This window comes from Aedes albopictus, chromosome 3 (assembly GCF_035046485.1).
Source record: "Aedes albopictus strain Foshan chromosome 3, AalbF5, whole genome shotgun sequence".
Taxonomy (NCBI): Eukaryota; Metazoa; Arthropoda; class Insecta; order Diptera; family Culicidae; genus Aedes; species Aedes albopictus.
The window spans coordinates 156897722-156921185 of NC_085138.1; the positions used below are offsets into that span (position 1 = coordinate 156897722).

A 23464-nucleotide genomic window follows, 5' to 3' on the forward strand; every position below is an offset into this window, starting at 1 on the left:
ACGGGGTAACCCGGGGGAGGAGGGGGTCTTAAATTCAAAAAATAGTGGACGTCATATTTGAATCGTCCCTAACATTGACCGCCGGAAAAGTCAAATGAAGGACTGTTCACAAATCACGTAACATTGTAGACAGACCAAGAGTGCCTGCCGTAGTGCTACGGTTCATACAATTTTCTACTAATTTCCATACAAAATTTGCTACATGGTGGAGGCAGGCCTGAAATTGTCAATACAATTGTTACATAATATTTAAATGGTTCATAAGTCATGTATTCACGTTCATCATGCATTTACTGAAAGTGCGCAAAAATTAGGAACACAGTGCAAATATTGGTTCCAAACATTGCGCACCACTATTTACTAGTTAAATTGAAAAAAATATTACGAACTGTGATTGATATTACTAGAATATCACCTTTTTTGTCAATTAACTGCAAAATTAATCATCGTTGCACAGTTTTATCGAGGAAAATGTTGATTTTTAGTAGAGTTACTTCTTGGCAGCCGTGTTAAGGCGAGGCAAATTTTGACGTTTTTGTGTATTTTTTGTTTATTATTCAACATAAACAAAGATTTTATGGTAATATAATTTTCGTCAAATAATGTTTGTGTTTACACAATGCTAGTGCAATGATTAAACTGGTGAAAATGTTGACATTTTGTTATTTTTTTAATTATTTTACAAGAATGCGCAAAGTTTGGACCTGCGCAATGTTAGGTGCGCACACGGTATAATCATTTCCATGATAGTATGCGTTGACAACTCTTCTAGTTTTCTCGGCTTTATAAAGGGTTAAGGATGCATTTCGATTGCCACGAGTCGGCCAGGGAGGACATTGGACCTTTTTTACGGTAACTACGATGATGGATCTCCAGCTAGCCTAGTGGAAAAGAATAAAAATAGAAAGAATGCTCTCTCTTATAGATAGTAGAGTAAACATAGATCCATGATGATGAATCCGTTGTATCCAAACGAACTGTCAAAATCTGTATCCAAACGAGCATGACGTCACGAATTGGACAACATCAGTGGAGTGCATGACGTCATATTCAATCGTCGCACTCTTGAAAATTACTACTTACACGCTTGAAACATTTTAGTCAGCGGTGTTCGCTGATCTATGTTTACTCTGCTATCTATACTCTCTCTTGCCTTTTTCTATGTAAACGTCAAGCAACAAGACAAGTGGCGCTCTCCAAGCATTTCAAGGTGGAAGCTCTATGTAACAGTGTTCGTGATTTGTCATAAGAGAAGGTGGTGTGCGTATGTTTTGGTATCCGCATACAATCAGTAACGCACACTATTGCATGAAGGTTGAACTTTCATCCGCAGATAGCGCTGCGGTAGTGACCCCCCGAGCATCCGCGGAGTGGGCATTCTTGATATTCTTATTCTTTGCTAGTGGTTAAGGCTATAGATCGCCAATCCGGAGACGGCGGGTTCGATTCTCGATCCGGTCGGGAAGATTTTCTCGACTCCCTGGGCATAGTGTATCATTGTCCTTGCCTCACAATATACAAATTCATGCAATGGCAGGCAAAGAAAGCCCTTCAGTTAATATTGGGTATTTTGTGTATCTTCAGGATGGTCGAAGAAAAAGCAACTCATCGCCAATTCGGCAAAACGTTTTATCCCATGACATAATAATAAAATGTCAATCTGGATTATACAAAACTTTACCCTACTTATTTTAAATATGTATGGTTATCCTCTTCATTCACCCTCCAGGAAACCTTTAACAGCCTACCATGCGAGGGCAAGGTGACACACTTGCTGGGCGCGGTCCAGAACCCGCAAATGACCGAGGAAGCCCGGATGATGGCAGCCGTCCTGCTGAGGCGATTGTTCTCCGCTGAATTCCAGGACTTTTACAACCCGCTGCCCCCAGAGTCGAAGGAACAGCTCAAGCAGCAGGTCCTGCTGACGCTACAACAGAACGAGAGCCCCAGCTTGCGTCGGAAGATCTGCGAGGTGGTCGCCGAAGTGGCCCGCAATCTTATCGACGACGACGGCAACAACCAGTGGCCGGAGTTCCTGCAGTTCCTGTTCCAATGTGCCAGCGCTCCGAATGTCCAGCTCCAGGAATCGGCGCTACGTATCTTCTCGTCGGTGCCCGGAATCTTCGGCAACCAGCAGAGCCAGCATCTGCAGCTGATCAAGCAGATGTTGATCAAATACCTGGACCCATCGTCCGATCCGGAGGTTCGCTTCCAGGCCGTTCGTGCCGTGGGAGCATTCATCCTGTTGCACGATAAGGAAGACGATGTTCAAAGGCAGTTCAACGATCTGTTGCCACGGGTGATCATGATCACGGCCGAAAGTATCGACCAGCAGGATGACCAGACGCTGATCAAGCTGCTGATCGACATGGCCGAAAGCGTTCCGAAATACCTGCGTCCGCAGCTGGAGTCCATTTTCGACATGTGCATGAAGGTTTTCAGCAGCCCGGACGTCGAGGATAGCTGGCGCCACCTGGCCCTGGAAGTGATGGTCTCTCTATCGGAGAATGCCCCAGCCATGGTTCGCAAGCGTGCCGAAAAGTACGTCGCTTCGTTGATTCCTCTGGTGCTGCAGATGATGACCGACCTGGAGGATGACGAGGAATGGTCCGTGTCGGATGAGATCTGCGAAGATGACACCAGTGATAACAACGTTATCGCAGAATCCGCGTTGGACCGTTTGGCTTGCGGTCTTGGAGGAAAGGCCGTTCTGCCGCACATCGTCAACAACATTCCAAACATGTTGAGCAGCCCGGACTGGAAGCAACGGCATGCTGCGTTGATGGCCATTTCCGCCGCCGGCGAAGGATGTCACAAGCAGATGGAGGCCATGCTGGAGAACATCATGCAGGGAGTGCTGAAGTTCCTGATGGACCCGCACCCGAGGGTTCGCTACGCTGCATGTAACGCCATCGGACAGATGGCCACCGACTTTGCGCCTATTTTCGAAAAGAAGTTCCACGAACAGGTCATTCCGGGGCTGTTGAGCTTGCTGGATGATGTCCAGAACCCGCGGGTGCAGGCCCACGCCGGTGCCGCTTTGGTCAACTTCAGCGAGGATTGCCCGAAGAATATCCTCACGCGGTACTTGGATGGTAAGTTGCTCTTGTGTGATTTAAAATAAAAGCCAAACCTAATCCCTTGAATTCCATTACATCTTTCCAGGAATCATGGCTAAGCTGGAGCACATCCTCACCACCAAGTTCAACGAATTGGTTGAAAAGGGCACGAAGCTGGTGCTGGAACAGGTAGTGACCACGATTGCTTCCGTTGCCGACACAACCGAGAAGGATTTCGTTGGCTATTACGATCGGTTGATGCCCTGCCTGAAGTACATCATCCAGAATGGTAACACCGAGGAACTGCGGTTGCTTCGTGGAAAGACTATCGAGTGTGTATCGCTGATCGGTTTGGCCGTCGGTGCGGAGAAGTTCATGTCCGATGCGTCGGATGTGATGGACATGCTGCTGAAGACCCACACCGAAGGTGACCTGCCGGACGATGACCCACAGACGTCCTATCTGATCTCGGCCTGGGCTCGGATCTGCAAGATTCTCGGCAAACAGTTCGAACAGTACTTGCCGTTGGTGATGGGACCGGTAATGCGGACTGCATCCATGAAACCGGAAGTGGCCCTGCTTGACAACGATGAAGTTCAGGATGTGGAAAGTGATAACGATTGGCAGTTTGTCAATTTGGGTGAACAACAGAACTTTGGAATTCGCACGGCCGGATTGGAGGACAAGGCCTCGGCATGTGAAATGTTGGTCTGCTACGCCCGAGAACTGAAGGACGGATTCGCCAATTACGCCGAAGAAGTGGTTCGTCTTATGGTACCGATGTTGAAGTTCTACTTCCACGATGGAGTTCGCACAGCCGCCGCCGAATCGTTGCCATACCTGCTGGACTGCGCCAAGATCAAGGGACCGACCTACTTGGAAGGAATGTGGCTCTACATCTGCCCGGAACTGCTGAAAGCCATCGATTCCGAACCGGAACCGGACGTACAAGCCGAGCTTCTGCATTCGCTGGCCAAATGTATCGAAACGCTAGGTGCTGCATGTCTCTCGAAGGAAACCATGGACGAAGTGCTCAAGATCATCGACAAATTCATGAACCTACATTTCCAAAAGGAGGAAAAACGTGCCCTGGCCCGCAAGGAGGAAGACTACGACGAGGGAGTCGAGGAGCAGCTGGCCGAAGAGGACGATGCCGACATCTATCTGCTGTCACGAATCTCCGACATTGTTCACTCGTTGTTCCTGAGCTACAAGGATGGCTTCCTGCCGTATTTCCAACAAGTCGTGCCACACTTTGTCAAACTGCTCGATCCCGCCAGGACGTGGGCCGACCGGCAGTGGGGATTGTGCATATTCGACGATCTGATCGGTAAGTCTTCCTTTCTTCCCCGAACAAACCAACTCCACCTTCCCCGCTATTTCCCATGATGACGTATTCAATGTATGACACATTCAGACTGATTACGAAACTCTCTGAATAATTGGCTTAACCTTTTCTGACTCTGGCTGGCGCATGCTATGCGTGCTGCCCATAAAAAAAGAAACCGCTAAACCACCGCTTTCCAAAAGTGTAAAATCCATTTCTAACGCTCTTTTTCTTTGCCGCTTCTCTTTTGCCCCAAACACATATGGTCTACCACCGGACCGACCGACAATCCATTCATTACGCGGGTCGTGTGATGGCGATGATTCATAACACCGGCACCGGCTGGTTGGCTGTTGTTGGTGCATCTTTCGCGCACTGGAAACGAACACCCATGTGTGTATGATGATAATGCGCGGTAAATGATTCTATGCAAACAGGTGAGTACCATTTCATACTTAGTACTTAAGTCTGCCTCTTCCCCTAAAACCTACTGAGATTAGCTTGGATTTGGCTTGAGCTAAGTTTTTTTTTCTTCTCTGCGCTGTTATCATTGTCAACTGCAATGAGCGGATGTCTAAAGACAATTTACTTCATGGCGCAAGGTGTTTGTGAGGGGTTATTTCTCGCTATTCCTTACCACGGCATGTGTGTGATTGACGTTAATTGCCGGTTCATGGCCGGCGGCTATGGATGAATGGTACTGGCGCGAGCAAGCAACACATGCTTTGAAGTTCGTGATTTAAAATTTGTTGAACCGTTTAGGTATGTGTTTAGAATGAGAGCCTAGCACACAATCGATGCGGGATCGGGTATTAATTTTGAATGATTATTATTGTCCATACCTTTTTGGTTCTACGTTCTGAATCAAACCTAGTTTGCCTCTTTAACTTTGTAGTTCTGGAGTTCGATTTGAAAAGGTCGTATGTGCTTTTGTCGATTAAAAATTCGATCAGTTGGATTCGCTTATTATAGCAAAAACCGTTGGAATTGAACAAAGTTGATACATACAGCACAATCATCACAAAACAGGCTTCCTGTTCCATCATTAAAAGTCTCCAAAATATTTTCCATATTGCTACAATAACTAAAATAAACTGATCGAATTTTATATCGACAAATGTACATACGACCAATTCAAATCGAGCTCCAGAGTTGTTCGTTTATGTACAGTATTTACAGAGTTATTCATAAAACATGTTTGTTGCTTGAACTTGCATAATTATGAATTTTACCATACCATCCTTTACGGGAGGCCCAGGTGATGCAGTTAAGGACTACCTCCAACAATTATCGAAGGAGGCAGAACTGCATCCTCGACCCGCGTGCAAACCGTTTCCATTCAAGACCTATTATACGTCTCTCCATGACCACCTAGAAGGCATTACTTCGGGGCTAGTGCAACGGATATCATGACACGCTCTTTCAGAGGGATACCAATGTAATGTGCTGGTGCATTGCCAGCTTCCCGGGTGGCATCTCCTTCATCTGTTCTGGGCCTTACCGGGGACTCTTTTCCATCCACGGACTCGGATCCAATCCAGTAGACCGACTCTACCAAGATGTTCTCCCCGTGGCCGCTTATTCGCTATAAGAGTCGAATTTGATCGCAGGGCAGCGGTATGACCTTCGTAGCCGACTCCGCACCCTTGAACCACTTCTTGCTTAGCGTCTGAACTAGTCACTCCTCGAGTCTACACACCATCTCCTTTGTAATTCTTGTAACTTTGTAAGACAATTGGGGTTGACAGAACAAAAACGTGTTCCGCCGTTTCCTCTAAACCCACAACTTGTGGCGACAAAGCCGGAGTAATTCGCGAATAAGGCGTAACTGACAAAGCAATAACAACGCAAAAACAACAATCTAATTTTGCTAATACAATTTCAATTCCTATTTAGAATAAATACAGAGTAATTCAGAATAAACAAGTTTAAACGACAAAGTTCTGACACATTTTCTTGATTTTCTTAGAATACAGTACGAATTTAATTTATTTTTGCACTTGTTTTCGAGTTCCTAGCTTGCTCTATAATCGGCAATCGTCTGACCTACAGTGTCGGACAAAATAATAAGACCTCCGGTCCTATTTCATACAAAATGTCCAAGTTTGACGATATGGTACTCGGTTTCTAGTAAACCGATTTGGCTGAAATTTTGACAGCCGACATGAAATTACGGGAATTTTGATTTGTATTAAATTGATTGGGTTCTGTTCACTACTTTCAAAGTTACAGATATACGGTGCGACAAAATTCTAACACCAAATTTTTATGATGGTTATTTGTGGTTAGTTAAATAAAAATGTCCCCAAGTTTAAATGGCATCCTTAATTTTAGTACGTGTATATCAATCATCAAGTATCAGATACTCACATATAGGGTAGTGGAGGTATTTTGGACCGGGCAGGTATTTTGGCCCACCTAGAGAGTTTTATGATATTTATCACATAATCTGTACTAAATCTTAGTAATTTTTAATTGGAACACGAAAAGTATACAACTATGTGATGGCCTTTATTTTGGATGTCAGTTAAATATGCTGTTCAGTATTAAAAATAGAGAAAATGTTTTCACTTCCAATGAAACGCACGGAAAAGCACCAAAAACAAAGAAGGTGACAAATTTGTAGTCGGCTTCGAAGAGGTATTAAATTTAACAAATAAATATTTATTTCATGTGAATGTAGTTAAGGCATTGTAAGAACTCAAAATAAACTGTTCTTAACCTCGGTGGAGCGATAATATTTACTAAAATGGAGGTTTAAGCTATGGCCAAAATATGTTCAACATAATCAGATGTGAACATATTTTGGACCACCTGTCAGATCCATCTCTCCAGTTCCTTCTTAAGGGAGAAAATATTCATGCCAATGTATTTAATGTACTCTAAAAACAGATAAATAGAATAAGTTGGGACCTCCCGTGATCTGGGTTGTTATACGTTTATTTTACAATGAGATTGTTGTGGGTTCGATTTGTTCGCCAAATCGAACTTTTCGCCAAGTTAAAAAAATTTGATTTGATTTGTGTTTTAACAACTTTTCAACAAGTTGAAGTTTTCAGGTGTTCAGTCACCTAGTTTAGAAAAGTTGTCCTTCTCGGCAATCAGTTGATGACTGAGACAATGTGTTATCTAATGTATGTTTGACAATTTACGTTTCATTCAAATTACTTTATTTTTGATGGCCTTTCCACTCATTACAATATGTGTGGAACGCCTTTATATTTAGCAAAATCACTAAACTTTCACACTTCTAGAAAACGTTACGTAATTTATGCATGGTGATTGACGTCATGCAATAGTTAATAAATACACGTTTTGCGTAACATTTTTTATGAAACATCATACTACAATGCGTAAAAACTGGCAATTGCAACAACATTTCATCTTTTTTGCCGTTACCTAATTTTTAAACGTTCCCTGCCTAAAAAATGAATAGAAAAGATGTAAACTTCACGTAGTTTTAACTATGTTTAAATTTTTGCGGAGGTGGCTTTCATTTCATCAATCAATTGAAGTTTAGTTTGGTGGGCCAAAATATGTGCACTTGATGGTCCAAAATAAAATCAGGTGGTCCAAAATACAAGCCCGAGATCCTTCAGGAGTTTTGATATTTATTGTATTTAATACAACAATTTTAAGTTCTGTTTGGCCTTTTTCGACAGAAAACATGTTGCTCTACGTAATGCCTACTGAAATTATCCATATTTTGAAGGGGAAACTTTCTTTTTTCGCTGAATTGTTCATCCACTTCCTAAAGGGGTCCAAAATACCTCCCTTACCCTATCCTTTGGTAATGGCAATCTGAAAGTGGTCCTATTATTTTGTCGTTTCGTATATCCATAACTTTTGATGTAGTGAACAGAACTCAATCAATTAAATACAAATCAAAGTTCACGTAATTCCATGGCGACTGTCAAAATTTCAGCCAAATCGGTTCACTAGAAACCGAGTATCACATCGTCAAACTTAGCCATTTTGTATGAAAAACGGGTGGTGGTCTTATTATTTTGTCCGACACTGTACGTATTACAATTAACCTGTATCGCAACCGAGAAACTCCTCCAAGACCTCACACCAGTGTAACACAACTACGTAAAAGAATCATATGAGGTCTGGAACCGTCAACCCCGATGGGCTCTGCGTGCTGGTGCAGGTATACTATACTTTCGCCACCTCATATTCGCAGGCATCTGTAGAAAAGCCACCAAGCCATGAAAGCCTCAGGAAGTGAAAGTATCTTCCTCCTCAGAGGGGTGCAGAATCTTCCTCACGATAGCCAACGTAGATCTACACCCTATCAAGCCATTCTCCGGTTCCACGCGCCAGCTCCTCTGTAGCTCCAAGATAGGTAATAGCCGTTGGAACGGTGCTCCAGCCAAACTTAACCCTACACATTCTCTGCGTAAGATTTTCCGGGGTTGTGTCCTCTCCGCATGTGGCAATCACGACACAAAACGTGTTTTGCCGTTTCCTCTAAACCAGCACAAACCTGACTTTCGGGAGAACCAACATGACCGAAACGATGTAGGTACTGTCGGAAGCAACCAAGGACCTGAGTCAGGTGGAGTGTTACTTTCCCATGGCGCCTGTTAATCCAACTATCTACCGCAGACAGACGTTCAAGTTTGACTAAGCAGCTTGTGTAAAAAACATGGCCGCCACAAATTGCCAAGTGGCAATCAGCGAACAGATGGCGTTAGCGGCGTTCATATACAATCGCTGCCTCACATGTGCGTTGCGACCAACAACTGTCACCACGGTCGTCTTCCAGTCGGATGGCGGGAAAAGACCGCACCTGTTGCACGCTAATAATGTTTCCACATAATTTGTGCAGAGTAAATGACTTTTATTTAATGTCTAAAATCTTTTGCACAAATTAGCGCAGGACTCTTGTAAAATATTTTACACATTATTACTTTTATGTTACATAGATTTGCTTGAATAAAACTGCATTTGGATGAACTTCACTCGCATTGGGAAATCTTTGTGAATGTGACGCAAATGTAGGAATGATTTTGCCAGTGTTTGTTTTGATTTTATTTTTCGGTGGGTGGTGAATTGGCAAGGAGAATACATTTTACTAAGGTGGCGCAGATAAACATTGCAAACCACTGGTTGTCTCTTCCATTCTTCTGGTGTTCTTATGGAACTGAAATAGTGACGTCACTATTTTAGTTGCATAAGAACACCAGAAGAGTGGAAGAGACAACTAGTGGTTTGCAATGTTTATCTGCGCCACCTTAGTAAAATGTATTCTCCTTGGTGAATTGGGTGGTAAGCAAGCGGCTGGAAGCACGTGGTTTCTCAAACTGTCAACTGCTCGCGACTGCACTGTGGCAATCGGTTGCCTAGGTGTCGCTAGTGAAAATTTACATAGAAAATTTGAATAAATTTGTTCGAGCTAGAACGTCTGTCTGCGTATCTACCATCGGGATCAAACTGCGAGCCCACCATCTTTTGGTGGAACTATCTCACGCGCGCTGCCATTTGACCAAGAAGACCAATCTGGCAGTCGTGCGTATGCCTCTTGTGGCGCGCTTTTTAAAGCACTCTTTGTCTCTAGGATACCGATAGGCACTATACCAGTAATGACGCAGAGCATATCGTGTGACATAACGGTACGCGAGAAATTCTTTGATAAAACCTCTGAAGAAATTCCTGGAAAAATCCCAGGAGATTGTCTTGAATAATCCCACTAGGAGCTCCTGAAGGAATCCCAATAGCAATTTTCTAGAGAAATCCTAGGCGGGAATGCTGGAAACCCCATCAGGACTTCCTGGAGGAATCCTAAGAGAAGTTCATTGAAGAAATATCTTTATGTACCCATAAAGAGATAACTTGAGAAATCTCTGGAAGAATCGATAGAGGTATTCAAGGAGGTATTCTTAAAGGAATTCTTGGATGAGTTTCAGAATAAACCCTTGGTACAAATGTTTCGGATAATTCAAAAAACGGCTCAGAATGATGTATCTTGAAAAATCACGAAATTTGAGTTTACGCATGACTGTTTTTTTACTCTGGAAAAACAAAAATATATCAAGGAACTACCGGAACCGGTTTCCCGGGAAATTCGTATATCGGGTCCCAAATGGCCAGAAGTATTTCAGACAATGTAAAACTAGCACAGAATGGTGTATTTCCAAAAACGTGATGTTTGAAATGCCGCATGACAATATTGAACTATTTTCAAAACTTGGCTCCGGAACTATATTTCGCGAAATCGGTAAATAAATTGCAAAACGCCCAAATGCATTCAAAGCGACCAATCATCGTGATAATATGCTATAACTTTCAAAATCATGACGTTTGATATGTCGCATGATGGTATTTGTTCATCTTCGAAAAATTGACCCCGGAACCACCGGAACCGATTCCCGTGAAATCCGAATATCGGTTCCAAAATGGCCAGAAGTATTTCGGATAAAACAAAAACAGCTCAGAAATATGTATCTTGAACAATCACGAAGTTTGACGTGTCGCATGATGGTATTGAAACATATTCAAAAATTGACCCCGGAACCGGTTCCCCGGAACATCCGTAAAACTGGTTCCAAGGCACTTAGTGGCCGGGACGGACTTTCAGACATATTTTTCTATCATTCCAGTTCACTTAGGTCTGAAAACTAAATTATTCTCATATCGAAAGCTCACTTTTCCAAAAATGGCCAATTCCAATGACCCATTTTGATTCCGGAATAACTCTCGAACCAGGTGGCCATTCCAATAATCCCCAACGAATCCCCAAATTAGAATGAGATGTGCTTCTTGTGTCAAAATTTGGTTGAAAAATATTGAACAACAAAAAAGTTATAGCGAAAAGAGTGTTTTTTTTTTGCACTCTCGTAAGGGGGGATTTGTAACGGAAGGGTTAAACGCGTTCCTTATATCCATAGTCACCACTGCACAGTAGCGAATCCCCCTTTCTCTTACGCTCGAGTCCTTTCCCGGTGGTTTTTGTAACCGCCAGGATAGCGCCTAAGGTCGATCTCCCTTTCCGGAAGCCGTACTTGCTACCAGGCTTGACAGAAACTCCCTCGCGAGAAAATGAGGAAGCGATTTTGGCGATTTTCTGAGGAGTGAAAATAAAACTCAGAAATCACAACGCAAATCCTCAACAGCACCGAGCGCGAGCTTGCTGCGCAGCGAGGAGTTCGTCCAACACTCATAATTGCTTGTTGTGTTTCTTACGTCCACTCACACTCAAAAAGCTCTCGCGAGTTCCACTCCCATACAAAAAAAGACTCTCGAGGCGAAAATCGCACTCAAAAACCCGAAATAATCATCGGCTCTTTTTTCGTTCCCCTCTTCCTCGCTCAGATTTTATTGCCTCTCTGTTTGGGGTTCGTTCGCTCCCTCGCGACGAGGCAAAAGCAAAACACCGCTCTAGAGCATGTTGCAAAACTCTTTTGATTTCGAGGAGGATTATCAAGCCTGCTTGCTACTCGAGAGACTATTCACACTCTCGGTGTGCCTCAACATTTTATTGAGGATGATCTTTTCGAGCACCTTCCCCGTCGTGTCGATCAAGCATATTGGTCTATATGCCGACGGGTCTCCGGGTGGTTTCCCGTCTTTGGCAATAGAACCAGGCTCTGCCTCTTCCATACTTCTGGAAAAACTCCCTCGTCCAGGCATTTCTGCATAGCAGACCTGAGCATCTCGGGAACCTCTGAAATAGGGTATCGCGCCACTTGGGCGGTGATTCTGTATTCGTCTGTTTGCCACTATAACTCAGTCAATTTTGAACCAACTGACTTGAAATGTTGTACACGGGTAGATACTATACCTATCTCACCACATTCCAAAAGTGGTGCCAATCGGTTCAAGTTTCATTGAGTTATAGTGGAAAACAGACGAATATAGAACCACCGCCCAAGTGGCGCGATTCCCTAGTTACTTTTAAGGCTATCAACGCAAGTTCCACATCGGTGACTCTCTCCTCATCGTCAGCCCCAGTTCCCGGCTGTCCTATGAAAGGGAGCCAAGGACTAGGATCATGACGCGGGAAAAGTCCCTCGATGATCCCCTCCAATATCTCTGGAGATTACTCTGTAGGAGCCAGTACACCTCTCGTCATGGGCATCACAATCCTCAAAGTAGACCTTTTTGCTTGCCTTAATCTCGGTCTTCAGCGCATCTTTTGCAGCGGCGAACTCCACCCGCCAATCGTTTCGCTCTTCCTCAGATCGTGCACGCTGCATCCGTCGCGCGGCGCAGGTCCGCAATCGCTTCCTCTACCCGCTACCTGCTGTTGTTCTAGTCGATACTGTAGCGAACCGCCAGGTGGTCGCTGCGAGTGTAGCTATCGTCTACTCTCCGGTTTGAACTATTTGTTAGGCCAGGACTACAAAAAGGAACGTCAATTACAACCCCTCCGTAACTTGACAGATGAGCTCAGTTTCGCGTACCTACTTGCAAATCGCAGATGTCGCTACTGTTCCGTACCGGAAGAAGTTTATTACGCTGCAGAAATCATTTTTAAATCGAATTTGTAAAACACTATTTTGTATCAAGACCTTTTCGTATGTCATGCTTGGTTTAGGTCCTTTTCGTATGTTATTCTGTATACTTCTAGAACGCGCTCGTCATCCTACTCGCTCACTCACATGTATAAATTGTAAACAATGAGCGAGAGCGCTGATCGCCAGCCTGACGGTTTGACAGCTGGAACAGGTAGCACCGATATGACAGTAGGCGACGGTAAGCACCAACCACGAAAGCTCCTGAAAGTTCTGGATGCACGCTAACTGGAAGATACCCGAAAGTTCGAGAAGTACCCCAAATGGGTATAAATAGCGCAGTGCAACCAGACCGGAGTCAGTTTTATTTCAACCGCGAATTTAATCGGATCAAGTGTAAGAAAAGTGAAAAGTGAAATATAGAGAAAGTACCAAGTGAAAGTAGTAGTGTTTCCATTCCAAGCCCAAGTGCTAAGACCAAGTGAAGTGATCAAGTGTCCAGTAAGGAAATCGTCCTCCACGTCCAAGAATTCTTTCCAATCCAACGGTTTCCTTACATTCCAAGTTCGAACCATATACAGTCCACTGCCAAGAAGGGAGTCGTCCACCAAGTCTACGAAATTCTTCCTATCCAGCGATTTCCCTTCTCCAATCCACCAGCCAGTGTGGAACATAGTTTGGTCCTTCGAACCGGATATCGACCCATCGATTCCAGTTCCTAAAGTTTCAACGTTCCTGTCTTCGAATCAAGTGAAACACTACAGTTCCAGTTTCAGTGAAGTGCAAGTTTCAAAATGCCACCAGTGCAGTATTCTCCGATCAAGCCTGTCAATAAGAACAATCCCGTGGTCAATCCTGAGACGAATCCAAATCCAGGAACCATCTCGGATCTAGCAGGAGTGACAATCCCAGCGGTTGTGGAAAATTCAACGGAACTTCCAAATCCTTTGGAAGCGATGAATCCTGTAGTGCCTGTAGTGCCAAATCCTCCTTCGAATGCAGGCCAATCAAGCAATGGATCATCCTTCCATGGATTTCATTGGCAGGAGCAAGTAGACCGCGGTACCATGACTAAGCTGAACGGACTTTTCCGCCAACGAAGCCAGGTCGAGCAGAAGGTGGTTCGCATCCAGTTCACCTTGCGAGACCAAAGACACCTGAGTCTGGCTCAGCTCAACGTCATTACCGACAAACTTGCAGCAGCCTACGAAGAATTTAGCAGGTTCCACAGCGAGATCATGGCCCTGATTCCCGACGACGCAGAAGACGAACAAGAGGAGATCTACACCGCTTTCGAGGATCGTCACGATGCAGCGTCCACCGTAGTCCAGGAGATGATTATAGCTCTCAACCGCAACACTCCCCCATCCGTCGCCACACCGCACGTAGTGGTCCAGCAGCAACCCCTGAAAGTTCCGATTCCCACATTCGACGGGACTTACTCCAGCTGGCCTAAGTTCAAGGCAATTTTCCAAGACTTAATGGAAAATTCTGCCGATTCCGACGCAATAAAACTATATCATCTGGACAAGGCCTTAGTTGGAGCTGCTGCTAGTTCGCTCGACGCCAAAATCATCAACGAGGGCAACTACGAGCAAGCTTGGAGAGTGTTGAGCGACCGCTATGAAAACCAACGGCTCATCGTCGAAAGTCACCTACGAGGCCTGCTCAACCTGAAGAAGATGTCCTGCGAATCATCCAAGGAGCTGCGCTGTCTGCTCGACGAGGCAACCGGACATGTGGAGAGTCTGCGATATCTCAAGCAAGAACTCACCGGCGTGTCTGAGCATCTAGTCGTGTACCTCATCACCGCTGCTCTCGACAAGGCTACGCGAAAGGCTTGGGAATCCACTGTAAAAGGCACCGAACTGCCGAAGTACACTCCAACTATCGCATTCCTGAAGTCTCGTTGCCAAGTCCTGGAGAACTTCGAGTTGTCACAGGTTCCAGCTTCGCCAGTTCTCAAACCGAAGCCCACGCAGTCGTCTCTCAAGCTGCCGCCCCAGAAGAGCAACGCAGCCGTGTGTTCAAATCCAAGTGACACTTCCTGCGATTTTTGCTCCGATCACCACTTCAACTACCAGTGCTCGGCATTGAAACAGCTGACCGCAGCTCAAAAAGCAGAGAAGATTCGATCCATCGGTCTTTGTTTCAATTGCCTCCGTAAGGGCCATCAGTCGAAGCACTGCCCTTCGGCCAAAACGTGCCGGAAATGCAGTAAGAAGCACCATACCTTGTTGCATGCTGATTCCAACCTAGACAATACTCAGGACGTCCAAGACAACGTTTCCCATCCGAAGTCAGTACACGACATGAGTGCTTCTGCTCCCACCTCACCAACTCTGAAGACAAGTTCATCGGTGTCGACGATCTGTTCATGCAGTAAAGCAGCACAGGAATCCAAAACTGTTCTGTTGTCCACTGCTCTGGTCCACGCTATCGACAAGAATGGCAATCCGTATCCATGCCGAGTATTGCTGGATAGTGGATCGCAGGTAAACTTTGTAACCGAAACCATGGCTAATCTCCTGAGATTACCAAAAACGAAAGTCGACGTCCCTATCACTGGAATCAATGCTCGTCAAAGCATCGCTCGCGAGAAGGTTTCAGTTTCATTCCACTCCAGGCTCACCGAGTTCCAAGCCACTATTGAATGCTTGGTGACCCCCAAGGTGACACCGTTCGTACCCTCTACACGGCTGGACGTCAGCGACTGGGATGTACCAGACACCATTCATCTTGCGGATCCAAGATTCCACATTCCCGAAAAGATCGATCTACTCATCGGAGGAGAACTGTTCTTTGACATCCTCAAGCATCATCGCATCGATTTGGGCGACAACCTACCCACTCTTCGTGCTACCAGCCTCGGATGGATAGTGACGGGAACTATCACTGCTCCAGCAACACCTGGGTCATCAGTTCGTCACTCAAACATGGCAATTGTAGAAAACGTCGAAGTGCTTGAGCATGTTCCGTCCATTTCCAGTAGTTTACCAACGAACAAAATCTACGAAGACCAGTCTGTGTCGACGCATTTTCGAAATTCAACAGATCGATTTGACTTTCGACATCCTTTCAAACGGACTGTGGATCAACTTGATAACCGGCGTGGTCCAGCACTGTCAGGATCCATCATGTTGGAGAACCGATTCAAACGTGATCCAAGTTCGCGGGACAGATGCTTCAATCGTCTTCCTGAACATGATTCCTGTGAGTGTCGTCATCACCTCGATGAAGCTAACAGCCTACCGCTTCAAGCCACGTGCTGCGTGCCCCATCATGCAGTTCTATCCCCAACAAGCTCCAGCTCCAATCGAGAATCCTTCGATACAGGTGTGAAGTCGCAGCCTGTTCTACAACCTTTGAACGGAGTTTTGATACTTGCCAACGAAAACGAAGAAGAATCTGATTTCCAGGTTACGACCCAGCAAGACTTTGATGCCGATCACACGTTTCTTGAAACTGAAACGGAGAAAAATCTCATCTCCCGCGAAACCCGATTGCGATCCGTGAATGCATATAGTGAATGCCGGGAACAAACATGGAATTCGGCTTCATACGAATCTTCACAGCATACGTCGCCAGAGCAAAGAGAGAAACATCTGCCACTCTACGATGACATCGTGAAGAAAATGCTCAAGGTTTTCGCTAAGTATGAAGATGCCAAGGACAATCGTTTTCCTATCACCAACACAACGACCCAATCGTCAGTCTTATCCCAGAAAGCTATGGAACAGCATGAGTGCTCTGAGGTTCAGCGCCCCTCTGTTCTACTCGAAGCCTTTTCTTCAGTTGTCATTGTGGTTGAGCCCTCCAGCAAACAAAGGTGGATAGATCTCCAAAGCGTCGGACCTTCATTGAAGCTTGTCAAAGTGCCCAGGAGTGTTATGTTTCCCAATTCGATGGTGTGCGAATTACAAGAACCAGATGGCATCGCAGTCACCGCCTACGGATCAAGTTTCTATCTACTGGACACATATGTACCTTCTGAATTGCGCCTTCAAAACCTCAAGATGCCCAAGATTGATCATCGGGATGGATACTCACTTCAACGAAACAATTTCATCGCACCCAACTGCAAGAAGAAACCCCCAACGGACCAATCCTTCAACAAAATGGAATACCTGTTGCTACCTCATCCGGCTAACAGAGAAATTCCGATCGATCGCTGTCATCGTCTACGAACACCGAAATGTTTTGAGACTACGACGCCTCAACCGGGGGGAGTATGTTCCGTACCGGAAGAAGTTTATTACGCTGCAGAAATCATTTTTAAATCGAATTTGTAAAACACTATTTTGTATCAAGACCTTTTCGTATGTCATGCTTGGTTTAGGTCCTTTTCGTATGTTATTCTGTATACTTCTAGAACGCGCTCGTCATCCTACTCGCTCACTCACATGTATAAATTGTAAACAATGAGCGAGAGCGCTGATCGCCAGCCTGACGGTTTGACAGCTGGAACAGGTAGCACCGATATGACAGTAGGCGACGGTAAGCACCAACCACGAAAGCTCCTGAAAGTTCTGGATGCACGCTAACTGGAAGATACCCGAAAGTTCGAGAAGTACCCCAAATGGGTATAAATAGCGCAGTGCAACCAGACCGGAGTCAGTTTTATTTCAACCGCGAATTTAATCGGATCAAGTGTAAGAAAAGTGAAAAGTGAAATATAGAGAAAGTACCAAGTGAAAGTAGTAGTGTTTCCATTCCAAGCCCAAGTGCTAAGACCAAGTGAAGTGATCAAGTGTCCAGTAAGGAAATCGTCCTCCACGTCCAAGAATTCTTTCCAATCCAACGGTTTCCTTACATTCCAAGTTCGAACCATATACAGTCCACTGCCAAGAAGGGAGTCGTCCACCAAGTCTACGAAATTCTTCCTATCCAGCGATTTCCCTTCTCCAATCCACCAGCCAGTGTGGAACAGCTACTGTTCGTAAACAACGGGTCCATCCTTCACTGACGCAACAATTTTTGTCCATACGAAAACAACTTTTTGTTTCGTGGTGAGTGGGAGCCAACAAGAGGCTAGCGTTTCGTATCAAAAGGACGTATTCAACAGAAGCGCAAAAACTAGTGTTCATTAAATTGAAATCATTTTGATTTTTCTTTTTGTTGTAAGAAATGTAATAAAAGCACATGTTTAAACCGTCTTAAATATTAATTTGTGACTGCGCATGCTAGACCAAACCAAAAATCAACCTCAAAAAAAAACATCTGCAAATGATTATTTTTAACTTCCATTTTGGCTTTGCCACCAGATATGTTTCTGTAAAATGTTAGCATAAGTAGCCTAATTTATTACTTGCTTATTACCGCACTTGAAGAAAACATGAGTTTCTTATTAATTTTATGAATGTCGACTATTTTGCCTTTACCCGTTTTATAGACATAATTTTCACTTCTATTAAACAAATTCATTATGCCGTACTCGAGGCCGCACTTAATTTGCATTTTTCTACCACAAAAAAGCGGAAACAACGAATTAAGGTTTCTGTTTAATGTTTTAATATATTTTGTTATTGTCGGTTTTCGTCCTTTTCAAAAGTAGCGCTTGCCGCTCTGAATCTGACAGTACCACCCGGACCAAAATTTTTAGGTACGCTGACGTTGTTCGGCAGCTGTCAAGAAGCTCCCGGGTTGGTCAATTATCGACACCGCACCGTTCCGACTAAAGGTACTCTTGGTGCAGACATTAGCCAGGTCGACATCTAGTATGGCCAGTGTCTAGCAGGATCTGACCCCGCTGATTCGTGAAACGGCTTCCTCATTCCACGGCCCAGGCATTAAAGTCATCCGCTATTACCACCGGCTTTCTCCCTGTTAGCACGATCGTCATACAGTTCAGCATCTGCGTGAACTGCTCGATCGGCCACCGCGGAGGCGCATAACAGGCAGAGGACACCTGGACACTCCTGGACGGGGTATTTACCCGTCGTCCATATCGCCGCCATTTTTTAAGGATTCATCCGCGACCCAATTGCCGTTGCCGGCGGGTACTCGGTATGGGTCTGCTATGATGGCGATATCAGTTACCCACTCAAAAACCGCCTGACAAAGCAGTTGCTGAGCCGCGTCACAGTGGTTCAGGTTCAGCTGCGTTACCTGCACTGTTATTAGTTCACTGTGGCTTTCTTGAAGGCCGGACACCTCGGATGCCTGTTGTTCACGGATTTCCCGGTACCGATCAGACAAATGGGCGAACTCGTGCAGCCTTGGGCCTTATGGCTTTCGACGCCGCATCTCCTACACAGTTTGCTCCTGTCAGGGGGCCTTTGCAGTCCCATGACTTGTGTCCTGATTCTAGACACCTGAAACAAACCTCTGGTGGCTCGTGGAACGTCATATGATATACGCACCAGCCTACCTCAATCCTCCTTGCTTAACGGTCTTTTTTACGTCCGTCACAGGTAGTTGAACCAAAGCTACCTGTATCCTTGTCGGCCCCTTCCATAGCCTAACAGCTTCAGGGGCCACCTGCACCTCGCATTGTTGCGGCAGTGCCATGACAAGCTCTTTCACTTCGGTGACCTCGTCTAGGTTTTTCACCTTCAGAGTCGCCTATTGTGTGAGCGCCCTCATCCCTCCCCTTTCTCCAAGGATCTCTTCCGCTAAACTTTTGTAGGCGGCGCCCTTGCGCTCCTTATCGCGCTTCAGCTCCAGAATCATCTCGCCCGTACGAGTACGTCTGATATTGCGCACGTCGGCTCCCAGATCTACGAGCTTGGCGTCGCTTCGCATCACCTTCAAGACGTCCAAGTACTTCGACTGTTCGGGCTTGATGATGAGCACGTCGCCTTTCTCGCGCTTGGTACCTACTCTTTCATGCCTTCTGGGTTTAGCGTCCCTTACTTCCTGGGCCTGCTGCTTTTTCCTCGTCTTCTTCCGCGCAACCTACGTCCAAGGGGGGTTCTTCCCTTGGTTCGCCCTATACTCTATGAGGGTCCAATAACGGTCGCAACCCTTAGCCCGTGACAACGCGGCTGACTCGCAAAACGTGAGAGGGGATTACCAGCTGTCACACGCCCCTGAAAAGTACTGTCTGTACATGAAATCCTTCATACCACGCTGTGCTTGGATTTATAACTAGGTATAACTAGAAAATTTGCCTCTTATCTTTCTGACTTACAGAATACAGTGGTCCCACGTGCGCTCAATACCAAGCTTTCTTCATGCAACCGATGCTAGAATATGTAAAGGACCCACAACCGGAAGTCCGGCAAGCGGCAGTATACGGATGCGGAGTTTTAGCACAGGTAAGCTATTGATCAGTCGTCTTAAAAACTTGTTCCGTGCTCTGTTTCAACAATGATTTTTTTTTTGCTTTTCCATAGTACGGCGGCGACCAGTTCTCGATATCGTGCGCTCAGGCCATCCAGCTGCTGATAGAAGTCATCATGATGCCCGGCAGCCGCGAACCGGAAAATGTGAACCCCACAGAGAATGCCATCTCCGCCGTGACCAAGATACTGAAATACAACAACAAGGCCATCCCCAACCCGGACGAGATCATCGCACTTTGGTAGGTATCGGCGGGATTCCGCCTGTCAATTGTGCTTCATTTACCTTTGTTATCGAAAAAGCTTTAGTTATGTCAGTTTAACACACGTGTCAACCTAAATAGTTTCGCCGGAAAACCTCTGCCATTTTTTGATAACTCTGGTAAATGAAGCAACGAGTTTCATTATTCCAATGAAGCTATTTCACATGATGATAACAATTAAAAACAGTCTTACACGACGTTTGTCGTACCGTGGGGAATACAGTTTTGGCTTAACCTTTTCTGACGATTGTTCATAATGGAGTATCTATGAACAGTACTGCTTCCAGCAGAAGATTTAATCAATATCTCTGCGCTTCTTCGCAGGTTCTCGTGGCTCCCAGTGGTGGAAGACGACGACGAAGCCATCCACGTCTATGGCTATCTGTGTGATCTGATTCAGGCCAACCATCCGGCGGTCCTGGGCGAGAACAATTCCAACCTACCCCGCATAGTGTCCATCTTCGCCGAGGCGTTCTACCGCGAGGCAATGTCCGTCGGCCATCCGGAGTCGACCCGGATGCTGGCCATCGTGAAACAGATCGAATCCAGTCCGGACATTTTCCAGGCGTGTATAAACCAGCTGACGGCGGAACAGAAAACGGCCCTCGAGGAAGCGTACCGAACTGCGGCGGCTCAGTAAGTGGTGCTGCTGTGGCTGTGGAGGAACGAAAGCAAGAATGGGACCGGTACGCGCGAGGACAAGAGTGAGAGATCAGTTAGGACCATCCCGGGGTGATCCCGGGCGTGAGAGATGACCATGGACAGAGGAAGGGACGTTAAATTGATTTCTTTGAGTGTTTCTTTGAGTTTTGTCGCCGACCTCCTCTCAAACAGAGGCAACCAATTACACGAACAGAAACTAAGAAATAGGGAATACAATCGGCTTATATTGCTAACAACTACCACACACTTGGCAGCAACACGTCACGACACGAGAGATTACACAACGCATCCTATATTAACATCTCCTTTCTATGTCTCGGTAAAAGATTGAGTTAAGAGAATATTATATATACAAAATATATAGCTGTTTCTCTGCAGTGCATACTAGTGTATTACCTAGAGTTATATTTTGCAATTATTTAATCACACTTGTAATCCTTTTTCTTTAAACAAAAAAGCTTGATTATATATTTACCTTTCGATTGTTAGCAATCTACATCCATCTGAGAGTGGAAAGCACATTAGTTTTTTCGAGGATCCCCTCCGATGAGGTTCGAGTTCGCCTTCTCCGTCTTTTGATGTTGTATGTTCAATATTACTTTAAATTTTCGCATCATCGCTACACGGAGGGCATTCTCAAGTCGCTGGATAAGCTACCCAAATCGTGGTTATGGGCCCATTTTTCCTCACTGGGCATCGTTTCCTTCGTTGTGATCTTCAAACACCACGTCCGCCTACTAAGTGTAATCATGACGACGCCATTTCTACGGGACGTGATCAATAACGTCGAATTCTATTGAAAGAGACCACAGCGCATTACGCAAAGAGATTTGAGTTTATACCACTGTGAAAAAGTATTGGCTCTCAACTATGGCCACACCCCAGGCAGGTATTCAGAAACAAAAGTACGGTTCTTCTTAGTTCCATTTAGAATGTACATATTATTATTGGATAATCTTCCGTGTATATCACGCAAAGAACCAACTGTCGTTGCAGCAGAACGAAACTATTTTACGTTATAGCGAATTAGCGCTCGGACTCGGAACGCTGTTATTTCCCAAGGAAACTACAATACTAAATCTGATCGTCTGGCTGGCGTCGATTTTTTTTCTATGAAAATTACCTCCCCAGTAATGAGTAGCGCAGTGTTTTCCCGGTTCAGAAGCCAAACAGAGTAGTTGCAATTTCTTCTTCAACCTACCTACCTACCTACCGCCACACTAATCTAGTAGGCACCCACCCCACAGACCGAGATGCTCCGTACAACAAGCTTGATCGTCATTCTTCGATAGCAGCAGGCCTTGATTTATGTTGTAACCAGAGATCGAAGAAGAAAAAGAAGAAGACGACGACGAGAGGAGGACTACTTCGATCGATAACAGAAACTTTCAAATTTAAGCACATTTTCCGTATTCGAAACAGGCAACAGCAAATCTGTAATATGAGAATAAAATGATATTCTATTATTGAAAAAATGAATTCCATTTCGGCTGATTTTCCGTTTTGAAATAGATAGGAAAGAAACATCCTTCCTAGTGCGCCTTTGGATATTTCGAAGGATTTAAATTTGGCATTTCATACCATGTTTGTTAAATTCCATTTGAAAAACTAAGAACGTTGAAGGGAAGTGGAACCATCTCGGCAGGGGTCCTATTTTGGGCACTTTTCTGCTATAACTCAGCCAATTCTGAACCAATTGGCTTTTTAAGCGATGTTGAGATAATTCTATATTCTGAATCTGCACGCCAAACTGAGCCAAAATCCAAATTTTCATGAATTTTGGAGCCCGGGAACCTATTTAAAAATCAATTTGAAGTTTGTATGGGAGCGATTTGTCGAATCACCCCTCGTCGCACTTTGTATTGGGTGGAGCTGTCAAACAGTTGCCCAGCTGTCAAAAGGTGTTTTCAAAAAATCTCTTTGAAATTGATTTCAGGTACCAAAACAAAGTTCTAAAAATCTGAAAAAAATCATAGTGACTCAGAAAAAGGTGCTCTTTCGTATAAAATCAGAAAAATCATTACATTTTTCATAATTTAAAAACCCAATTTGAAGTTTGTATGGGAGCGATTTGTCGAATCATTCCTCGTCGGATTTTGTACTGGGCGGAGCTGTCAAGCAGTTGCCCAGCTGTCAAAAGGTGATTTGAATAAATCTTCTTGAAATTGATTTTAGGTATCGGGATGCTTCGTTGGCATAGTTCCCTCGTTCGGCCTATCTTAACGTTAACCAAAAACTCAAATAAACACGCATAACTGGAGATCGGAAAAGCTATGCGCTAAACAACTGTAATATTTTGTTTCAATTTTAACACTTTGGAGCATCAAAATTGAATGAAAATGTCACTTTGTTTTGCTTTTGTAGACGCCATGATTCTTCGGCTTAGTGGGTAGTCTATACACATGATCAT

At 44.9% G+C, this 23464-nt stretch overlaps 1 protein-coding gene and 1 long non-coding RNA gene across 2 annotated transcripts in view; one reads left to right on the plus strand and one right to left on the minus strand.

Annotated features, from left to right (window-relative positions):
• Positions 1 to 22533, plus strand: part of LOC109422712 (importin-5) — a 30917-nt gene extending 8384 nt beyond the window's left edge. The window contains exons 2-6 of the mRNA XM_019697578.3: positions 1730 to 3095; positions 3166 to 4389; positions 19980 to 20104; positions 20183 to 20370; positions 20716 to 22533. Coding sequence (XP_019553123.1) covers positions 1730 to 3095; positions 3166 to 4389; positions 19980 to 20104; positions 20183 to 20370; positions 20716 to 21031 — 3219 coding nt within the window. The 3' untranslated portion in view covers positions 21032 to 22533. The remainder of the gene's footprint in view (positions 1 to 1729; positions 3096 to 3165; positions 4390 to 19979; positions 20105 to 20182; positions 20371 to 20715) is intronic.
• The window catches only part of LOC134291400 (uncharacterized), a 286882-nt gene that overhangs the window by 136586 nt on the left and 126832 nt on the right, over positions 1 to 23464 (minus strand). The window lies entirely within an intron of this gene.